The sequence below is a fragment of the Xenopus tropicalis genome, chromosome 1, assembly GCF_000004195.4.
Source record: "Xenopus tropicalis strain Nigerian chromosome 1, UCB_Xtro_10.0, whole genome shotgun sequence".
Taxonomy (NCBI): domain Eukaryota; kingdom Metazoa; phylum Chordata; class Amphibia; order Anura; family Pipidae; genus Xenopus; species Xenopus tropicalis.
In genome coordinates, this window is record NC_030677.2 from 140,777,209 (window position 1) to 140,788,349 (window position 11,141).

The window sequence follows — 11,141 nt, forward strand, 5'->3', positions numbered from 1 at the left end:
TTCCGCACGGCGAATTTTTGCCGCCGTTTCGCGAAACATTTCGCCGGCGGCGAAACGCAAAAGTTCGCCGCGAAACCGACGCTGGCGAATTTTTTCGCTCATCCCTAGCCATAAGCACTCACAGAAACGCTGCACTGACTTCTCTGTAAAAAGATTAGTTGTGTCTGTAATTCTTGTGCCACAGACACGCATCTTTCTGCTCTCTGCTCTTTCCTGCTTCCCCCTCCCTTAAGAATGCTAAGAACTCACTCCCCCCTCTTAGGAATGTGGATCTAAGCCAATCAGCAGGAAGCTTCCTCATAGTCTTACTGAGCATGTTCACTTAGTCTGTTTGTCTGTGCAAGAGCGAGGCATTATGGGAACTTTCTTTACACAGCTCAGCATTTTTTCTTCCTGTTTGGCTTCAGATCTTCTGAACAGGTGAAATTTGGGGAGACTTAAGGGCACTATTGAGACAACTGAAGGTATGCCTGCAGCTTGAGATTAACTCTTTACTAGCCTTTCCTTCTCCTTTAATAACCCTTATCAAGTTCTAAGCCCAGGTTAGTGAAAAGCAAAACTAAATCGGAAGTTCCTATTTGGCTGGATCACATGAGGTTTTTAAGGTTAATAAATATTGTTATTAATAAATATTCACCTACTTAGACAATCTTCTAATAACAGGAGCATCCTAATTTAATAATCAAGATCTTCTCTCTCATTATGTGGAGATAGTCCTCTCCAATCTTTAGAAGTATGGATGGATCATCATCTGGGAAAAATCTCAAATATTCAATTTTTGGAAGCCTTGATTATTTGGGTATAACTATAAGTACAGTACCCTTCCATACAACAGAAAACCATCCAGTGTTTTGCAGTTGCACAAGCACCCTATTGCCAGGCTCTTGGTTGCTTTCTGCCATGTGAAAGAAACTTGTGAATGGTTGATATATTAAAAAATTGGAAATTGAAAAAGCTAGTTTGTTTTTTTGCACAATATCCTTTGCTCTGTATATTGCTGCTGATTTTGCACTTCTTTCCTGTTGTATGTGTTTCAGGGGTTGTATTAAATGAACTGTAATAATTGAGTTAAGACTGAGACTGAGACATGGCATTTATTGCACAAATTACAAAAAAATAAAATAAATCTTTTGTAAAACTTGTGAATGGTTGATATATTGAAAAATTGGAAATTGAAAAAGCTAGTTTGTTTTTTGCACAATATCCTACGCTCTGTATATTGCTGCTGATTTTGTACTTCTTTGCTGTTGTATGTGTTTATGGGTGTAATATGTGTTGTATTGTTTGGGCCTGGAAAGAAAATGCAACTTCATCCCACTCTATGTTTATATGCAGATGAGATGACAATAAAACAGGACTTGACAAGCTTACACAACAACCCTTTAAAAAGATGTATTCACTGCAATGTAATTGTAATGCGCTTTCAAGTGGATAACTAAATCTGGAAGAAGATAATAAAAGGACACATGGATTATCTTTAGTCCATTCTGAAGTTTCAGAGCAGCTATTATTTCCTACTTGCATTTACATGACAAAATAAGTGGGATAGAGTGCCTCTGTGAGAGTCTCTGCTGCTAAGTTTCTGTCAAGCCATGGGGAGGAAAGACTCAGTGTGGCAGTGGTGACTAGCGATGTGCTCCCAACCCGGGGATCCATGTCTATTTCTAGACCCGCTCCCACCCTATCTCTGATGTCACAGATGGGTGGGGCAGGCATGCACCTATAAATAGATGCTGCCAAAGGCAGAAGCTGGGCTTAGCTAGGTTGCGCGCAGGGACGGTAAAAAGAGATCAGCCCAAACCTACCTGTGACCTGCTTTTGTTGTGTGGAGTTGGCTCAAACCTGCCTGATGGTTTCGGCCTGGCCTATACATCACTAGTGGGCACATGGAGAAAGAAAACAGTGCAAAGTGTACATAAATCATACCCATGTATATAGAACAAAAGGCCTGAATCAATATAGTAACATCTACATCGCCAATCCCCCCACATTTACATTGATCAAGGGGGAAGGGGGCAGGGCCAAGAATGTAGGTAGTGAAAAGGCACCAAAGTATGGCTTGTGGATGAGTTACATATGACTGACCCTCCGGAGATGCTCTCAGTAGTTCCTGATCTTCTTTCTCTGTGCTGCTGTCCGATACCTGAGCTTAGGGACTGACTCACCATATATTGCATATATAGAATATAGAAGTAACAATAACAAGGCTGATTAGCAATTCATTCAGATTCAGTATTGTGACTTTCCTTGGGCAAGGTTGGAGCTGCAGAGTGCCATTGAGCCCTATGGGAGACTTTCCTTGGGCCGGGTTGGAGCTACAGAGTGCCATTGAGCCCTATGGGAGAATTTCCTTGGGCCGGCTTGGAGATGCAGAGTGCCATTGAGCCCTATGGGAGACTTTCCTTGGGCCAGGTTGGAGCTGCAGAGTGCCATTGAGCCCTATGGGAGACTTCCCTTGGGCCAGGTTGGATCTGCAGAGTGCCATTGAGTCCTTTGGGAGACTTTCCTTGGGCCAGGTTGGATCTGCAGAGTGCCATTGAGCCCTATGGGAGACTGTCCTTGGGCCAGGTTGGAGCTGCAGAGTGCCATTGAGCCCTATGGGAGACTTTCCTTGGGCCAGGTTGGATCTGCAGAGTGCCATTGAGCCCTATGGGAGACTTCCCTTGGGCCAGGTTGGAGCTGCAGAGTGCAATTGAGCCCTATGGGAGACTTCCCTTGGGCCAGGTTGGAGCTGCAGAGTGCCATTGAGCCCTATGGGAGACTTCCCTTGGGCCAGGTTGGAGCTGCAGAGTGCCATTGAGCCCTATGGGAGACTTTCCTTGGGCCGGGTTGCAGCTGCAGAGTGCTATTGAGCCCTATGGGAGACTTTCCTTGGGCCGGGTTGCAGCTGCAGAATGCCATTGAGCCCTATGGGAGACTTTCCTTGGGCCAGGTTGGAGCTGCAGAATGCCATTAAGCCCTATGGGAGACTTTCCTTGGGCCGGGTTGGAGCTGCAGAGTGCCATTGAGCCCTATGGGAGACTTTCCTTGGGCCAGGTTGGAGCTGCAGAGTGCCATTGAGCCCTATGGGAGACTTCCCTTGGGCCGGGTTGGAGCTGCAGAGTGCCATTGAGCCCTATGGGAGACTTTCCTTGGGCCGGGTTGGAGCTGCAGAGTGCCATTGAGCCCTATGGGAGACTTTCCTTGGGCCGGGTTGGAGCTGCAGAGTGCCATTGAGCCCTATGGGAGACTTCCCTTGGGCCGGGTTGGAGCTGCAGAGTGCCATTGAGCCCTATGGGAGACTTTCCTTGGGCCGGGTTGGAGCTGCAGAGTGCCATTGAGCCCTATGGGAGACTTTCCTTGGGCCGGGTTGGAGCTGCAGAGTGCCATTGAGCCCTATGGGAGACTTTCCTTGGGCCGGGTTGGAGCTGCAGAGTGCCATTGAGCCCTATGGGAGACTTTCCTTGGGCCGGGTTGGAGCTGCAGAGTGCCATTGAGCCCTATGGGAGACTTTCCTTGGGCCGGGTTGGAGCTGCAGAGTGCCATTGAGCCCTATGGGAGACTTTCCTTGGGCCGGGTTGGAGCTGCAGAGTTCCATTGAGCCCTATGGGAGACTTTCCTTGGGCCGGGTTGGAGCAGCAGAATGCCATTGAGCCCTATGGGAGACTTTCCTTGGGCCAGGTTGGAGCTGCAGAATGCCATTGAGCCCTATGGGAGACTTTCCTTGGGCTGGGTTGGAGCTGCAGAGTGCCATTGAGCCCTATGGGAGACTTTCCTTGGGCCAGGTTGGAGCTGCAGAGTGCCATTGAGCCCTATGGGAGACTTTCCTTGGGCCAGGTTGGAGCTGCAGAGTGCCATTGAGCCCTATGGGAGACTTTCCTTGGGCCGGGTTGGAGCTGCAGAGTGCCATTGAGCCCTATGGGAGACTTCCCTTGGGCCAGGTTGGAGCTGCAGAGTGCCACTGGTCCTATGGTCCAAAATCATGCACAGAAGGATCAAAGTCAGAAAGGTTTTCCCGCCGTTTGCAATCGTTCGGATACGAAAATTTTGTGACTTTCGCAAACAATCGTTTCAATATGATTTACAATTTCAGATTGTAAGTATGAAATTTTCGTATTCAAACGAACTGAATTTTCGTCACTTTTCCAAACATCAGAAATTATCGGATTTCGTGATTCGGATTTGTACTTTGATGAATCTGGCCCTAAAGGTCTAGATCACATATGTGAATACAAGGTCTGCTGGCAGAATCCTGCCCGCCTGGCTGTTTTATGTGGCCCTAGGTGAGTGTGTCTGACCGTCCAGCGTGAAAAATTTCCATTTTCCTCACATAGTAACTCAGACTTAGGGGCACATTTACTAATCCACGAACGTCCGAAAAGCGCCCGAATGCGTTTTTTTCGTAATGATCGGTATTTTGTGACTTTTTCGCGAATTGTTGCGAATTTTTCGAGCTCAATACGAAAAAGTCGCGACAATTCACTAAAGTCGGAATGGCTATGAAAAAGTCGTGACAATTCATGAAAGTCATATTGGCTATGAAACAGTCGCGACAATTCACGGAAGTCATAATGGCTATGAAAACGTCGCGACAATTCACGGAAGTCATAATGGCTATGAAAAAGTCGCGACAATTCACGAAATTTGTAATGGCTATGAAAAAGTCGCAACAATTCGCGTAAGTCGTACCGGTTACGAAAAAGTCGCGAAAATTTACGAAAAAGTCGTAACGGCGATGAAAAAAACCCAAAAAAGTCACAAAATGTTCGTTTTCCAATCGGAATTTTTCCCATTCAGATTCGTGGATTAGTAAATCAGCCCCTTAGTATCTTAATTAAAAATTTGGACAGTGACTTAGCATGTGGCTTAGATTTCGGTCCTCTTATGCGATTGAGTTGCCCTGGTCTAGATCCTTGCAGCTATACAGATGTCTAAGCTTTAAGCTAATAAATTGAACTCAGTATATGAAATCAAGCATTTCTACACATTCCATTTTGAATAAAAATGAAGGCAGAGCATTTGCCCATATCAATTGCGTTGAGTTATAATCCATACATGAAAGCAGCCGCAGGGCTGACTCAAACACTGACAACTTGCACACAGAGGCACAGCGAAACCCCACACCTTATACACTACCTACACTTTTACCCATGGTTACATGGTAACGCTATAGCAGCCCTATAACAGTACTCAGCAAGCTGCGTTATTTAAGCTCTATTTACAAGTATGACTTGTGCGCAACTAAACGTTCTATAACGCAGCTTGAACAAACACTGAATACCACCGAGCTTCACATTCCATAACGTTCCCTACTCGGCTACTTCCGCTTCCTGTCTTGCTTCCGCTGACGCCACGCCTGCTTGGTCCGAGCAAAACATTATCGGAGAGATGGACAGCGAGCACCTAGTAAGCGAAGCAGGCAGCAAAGGGGAGCTGTCGGCATGTGGGAGCACACAGTGGGTAAGGAGATGTGCTGAGGCAGCAGCCTCATTGCCAGACACACACACTATGATTATGGCAGAATTTCTCTCGATTTATATGAAAGTGTACCTAATTCCCAGCCCAAGTCAAAATGAAAGATCCAGGGTTTTATAATCACATGTTGCTTTTTCACCTTACCAAGGGGTGCTGGTGAGATGAAGTTTATACGTTCTTATGGTTGTTTATAGGTCAGAGTAGGTAGAGACGTACTTGCTTCTTAAAGAGAAAGGAAAGACTTTTACCCTATCTCATACTGATTAGGCCCCTGCGGGTACCTAAATGCTGAAATATTTTGAAAAAAATCTGCTCCTGTCTCAAGTATTGCCCTCCAGCTATTTCTCCTCCGCCGCCGACGCGCATGCGCTAAAAGTTTTCTGCCCCCGGGACATGAGAATTATCATGTGTGCATGCGCCTAATCCAAATAGCATCTGATTGGCTGCTATAAACAACTTTACCGGTAATGTTTTACTCCACTTTTTACAGAGCATGATAAATATACCCCTTAATGTGCATGCATTACCAGTCTCGGTTTTGATGATAGAGCGATGGATTGTGGGTTACATTTTCTTATACATTTATGAAAATAGTGACTTCAGATCTTCTAAACTGCTGCCAGCTTGAACTATATGGCTGCAATATTAGCCTTTATATAGATATGCCTTTCCCTGGACACAGTATTTTATTCTTTCCTTTAAATTAGTCCATTTCCCCAACACTGCAAACTTCAGGAACACAGCTCCAAAATTATCTTTATCATTTACTTACCTAGCGCCAGAACTTTACCTTTATTTACAACACAGCAACCTACCTTAATTTATAATCCAGCACTTTCATTTATTATAAACCATAGCCTTACATTACTTTAAAAACAAGGGTTACAGACTAAAAATGTAATAAAAAGGGCCCTGTTCACAAGAGCTTACAATGTAAAGGAACATATTTTGTAATAACAATAGGCATGGTTGCTATGACTTTACTATATTTTAACCCCTTCAAAAACTGTTTCTTTGTCTTTGATATTAAATATCTATATACAGTTCACTGAAATTATTATAGCAGTTGGTCAAAATAAAATACTTATTAGAGAACTACTAATATATATTTATGTTTCACTACAAATGCTCTGGATTATCTGTCATGGGGCATCTTAATCTTTTTTTTTTTTTTTTTTTTAAGGATTTGTTTAAGGGTATTGGGAAGCAGGGATGCATCAAATTCATAATTTTAGGATTAAGCCAAATCCATAAAACAATTTTGTAGCATTCCAAAAACAGGTGATCTTCAGTTGTCCAGTGGTGTGAAATCGCATTGGATTCAGACTGATATGGCTGAATCTGAATCTTGGGAAAAGTGCTGTGATTTTGCCAAAGCTCAAATTGAGTCCTGCCTAAGTATGTTGTTTCTTATCATCTCTGCACTGTTTTACTGGTGCAACAGAATCCTTGGTCTGGAAAGCCAATGTTGCCCAAATACGTATATAGCTTTGTGGTCCCCACTGGAATTTTTTTTATAGACACTGAACTGATGCAGCAGTTGTATTGCAAATTTAAAAGCATGGAAATGCAAATGTTGCATATTTCATTTCTGTACCTCTGTATTTTTACAATTACCTTATTTTAGTTTAATCTTTTACAATAGCAGCATTAGCATTGTATTTTGACTTGAGCGTGTTAGCTCAGCAAGAAAATAAGGGTGAAGATCAATTTGAATGCTTTATAAACTATACCTTTTATTTAGCTTTCCTGAACAACTTTCTTGAGGGCTCTAGTAGTTCTTGTTTTCACTTGTACCAGGCTTTGAGAGTGCAGGTAAACTTAAAGTACAACACAATACAAAGTATTTAAGTGGGCAAAAACGATTAATATTGTTTCACAATGTATTTTTTATTTTCGAAATTAACTACATTTACATTTATTCCAGAACCCCATGTGCTCAGCCGCAAAAAAACGTCCGAATGAAGAAGATCTTAGTGATGCCTTTGAATCATCAAAGAAGCTGTATCCGATAAACACAGATTTAATTAAGAAGGAAATTAAAGCTGATGATGAAGAAGAAGAGAGTGGCTCTGAGGAAGCATGGCTTAAAGGGTTTTCCTTGTACATTGATGAAGTAACTCAGTCAAGCATTCAATCTAATGCTGCTGATATCAGCTTAAATACTTTTGCAGATGCAGTGTTGGGGTCCAGCACAGAATTTCAAGGCAATGAGCATGCAAGAACAGCTTTTGATGTTGATAAACCATTTCAACCACCTGCAGAACATGTGCCACCTCAGTGTTTTGGTACCAGGAGACTGAGGTTCCAAAGTGCCTGGTACACAGATTTCCCATGGCTCCACTACAGCCCTCAGCTGAAAGCTGTTTTATGTTTTACATGTGGGAAGGCTGAGAGCATGGGCTTACTGGGCTCATCGAGGAGAAAGGATTCTGTATTTACAGCAGTGGGGTTTTCTAATTGGAAGAAGGCTCGAGAGAAATTTGGCTATCATCAAAAGTCCAAGAGTCATGAATTTGCAACATGGAAACTAATGCATGCCTTGCAGAATCAGAAGAGGGAAGCAGCACTGGAACAACAAAGGAAAGTCCGTCAGGCCATCCCCAGTATTTGCCTAAACAAACTTATTTGTGCTGTACGATTTTTAATTCACAGAGGCCACACATTTCAAAGTCATGAGTCAATTGAGGAAAGTTTATTTGAACTTCTTAAATTTGTAGGCCAAGACAATGAAATGTTCAGATACTGGCTTCTAACTAATCAGAATTTTACTAGTACAGAAGTCCAGTATGAAATAATTAGTTTAATGAGCCATGAGCTTATCAGTTTGATTACAAAGGATGTGAACCAGGGCTCAGTGTACTATTCTGTGATTGTGGACTGCATTCAAAACACAGACTCACAACAGCTAAGCCTCTGTTTAAGGTACTTGGATTCTGAAATGCAAGCCCAAGAAGAGTTCATAGGTTTTCTTGATCCAGTTGAGGAAACTGGGACTTCTGCTGCAAATCTTATTCTGGATATTCTTGATCGAAATTCTTTACCAATTGATCTTCTGAGGGGGATAGCATTTGAGGCGTCAACCAGCTATAAGGAATCATGTTCCTTGCTAAAACAAAAGCAGTCACTTGCCATGTTTGTTCATTGTGGAACACCTTGTGGCAGTTTATTGGCAAAAGACAGCAGCCAAGCCAGCCCTCTTTTGCAGCACACATTATATTCTGTAAATGACCTATTTGATCTGTTCAGTAAAAGCATCAAACATAAGTTTTTATTTGCTGAAGTTACTCAAAACTTTAATTCTTCAACCCGAAACCTGGGCTCCTCAAAGTGGTGTGTTAATTTACCTGTGGTCAATGCAGTTATTCAGCACTATGGGCTTATTATTGACGGTCTGAGGGAAATGAAATCGAGTACTGGTGAGGGTGGAGTTAAGGTACACTTTGTATTAGAAAAAGTTATGGAAGGAAATACATATGCCAGTTTATTAATTATTAGATCCATAATGGAGTCTTTAAATATCCTAAATATAAAATTAGATGATCAGAACTTACTTATGTCAAGTACTTTGAAGAAAGTGAAGCTGGTAAAGGAAATATTAGCTCGATTACGACAAGAAGCAACTGTAGTGGATCTTTTAAGGCAAGCAGAAGAAGCTGTAACTAAATTTAATTTGATGCCTATTGCCATCCCTCAGCCACATCAACTGTCCAGTCAGCTTCAGCAAAGTGCAGATCAGTTGAGTTTTGAAAATAAAGGGGATTTTTTTAAAAATGAATATCTTAAAATGCTTGATGCAGCTATTTCCCACTTAGAAAATAGGTTTATGCAACAAGGATTTATTGAGTACTGTAATTTGGAAGATGTGCTCCTTTGTGCTGGTAAAGGAGGGGAATCTGATCGTATTATTGAGGAAAAATTGGCTTTTCTATCTAAATATCCAGAGTTCAATGTGCGGATGCTAAAAGTACAGCTTGAAATGTTTGCACACAAAAAAAGCTTTAGTTCTCTCGCTGAGGCCGTAAGTCTTTACAAATCAGTCAGTCCTGAGGTCAAGGAATTTTTCAGTGAACTTGGAAAGCTCTTAAAACTCTTGCTCATTATACCTGTGTGCACTAATGACAGTGAGCAAGTCTGTTGTCCAGTCCAGAGGCTTCGGACTGTGCTGCAGTTCACAACCGCAGAAACTCGATCTAGTGATGTTGCTGTCTGCTATGTGAATGAGACCCGCTTAGACAATCTGTGCTTGGAAACAGTTGCTCATAACTTTGTTCATGGACTATAAACAAAGTTTCCTCTAAAGCAAATAAAATGGGGTTACATCAATATAATTATAAACAATAATTTTATTTGTATAATATTGTATTTTAATTGTAAATATTTTACTTTAAACTGCTTGCCAAATAGGGCTGCTATAATTGCCAATGCCACCTTTGTAATTAATGTTATTACAATAGCAGGTAAACAAATCTGTAAAAAACAGATATAAAATTAATTTTGTGCATGTAAAAATCCATCCTCTGCAAGAAGGCACACACAACTAAATAATACTTGAACATCAAATGCAAAGTGGCAAAAAAACCCAGAAGGTTGGCTCAGTTTTGTATTTTTGCACAGCTCTGTAGTGTTGTATAAAAATGTATATAAATGTATATTTTTTTGGCATATAAAAATAAAAGTTACCGGAATTTTATGTAAGAAACAGTCTTTCGTTTATGGAGCTTTACATGACCAATAAATATATGAGCATAAACAAGCTCATATGTAAAAACCTGCTTCTTGTAAATAAACCATTTTCATAAAAATATATTTTTTTAGTAGTATGTGCTATTGGGTATTCCTAAATAGAAAATTGCCATTTTAAGAATTAAGGGCTGCCTCCTGGGATCATAGGATTCACAGTGCACACAAACAAGCCAAGGCACATGTACATGCTAGGCCACATTAGCCAATGAATGGACAGTGTTCTGCCTTTTGTTTCCACACTGTTACAGCTGCATTATTTCTGGTCATGTGATCTCTGAGGGAGCACACAGCCCATCACTAAATGGTGGATCAAGGGAAAGGATGTAAAAGGGAAATATTTACTGATATATATATTCCAATTTGGTGAGATTCTTTAATAGGTCAATACACATAATATAATCTTTTGGTTAAGTATTCATTCTGGAGGTATAGATTTTCTTTAAAATATAATATTAACGTAACAACAATGCACCCATTTTCTGGTAGTTCTCCATCTAAGGGTAACTAGTCAGGGCAAATAGGATCATATGTTTGTGCCAACAGTACATTTTTAATGACTAATGTTGACATAGAGGTAAAATGTAAACCATATTAAATATAGAACTAATTATATTTTGTAATGCTAAAATATGTCATCTTTTCAATGCTTGGTAAAGCTGTAAAAAATAAGTTTTGCATGTTCTGAATAATTGCAATTGTCATGAAACCTTCGGTTTTGATGTTATCTGCACCTCTGCAACAAAAATACTTTTAAAACTATAATTCCTTGTTTCACTATTAAGATATACAGAACTTTGTTATTCGTTTAAGAACTTTCAGGTCTGAATAAACCAACACTGACAAAATTATTGACTTGAGATGTTTGGTAGTACAGGTATAGGACCAGTTATCCAGAATGCTCGGGACCAAGGGTATTCCGGATAAGGGGTCTTTCTGTAATT

The 11,141-nt window shown here is 41.2% G+C and overlaps 1 protein-coding gene across 1 annotated transcript; it reads left to right on the forward strand.

Moving 5' to 3' along the window:
• The first annotated feature begins 5,274 nt into the window (after positions 1-5,274).
• On the forward strand, positions 5,275-10,261 carry LOC100494784. Its single transcript, XM_002942185.5, has 2 exons — positions 5,275-5,439; positions 7,382-10,261. Exons 1-2 carry the CDS (start codon positions 5,368-5,370, stop codon positions 9,737-9,739), a joined length of 2,430 nt encoding a protein of 809 aa, XP_002942231.5. The 5' UTR covers positions 5,275-5,367; the 3' UTR covers positions 9,740-10,261.
• The last annotated feature ends 880 nt before the right edge of the window (positions 10,262-11,141 follow it).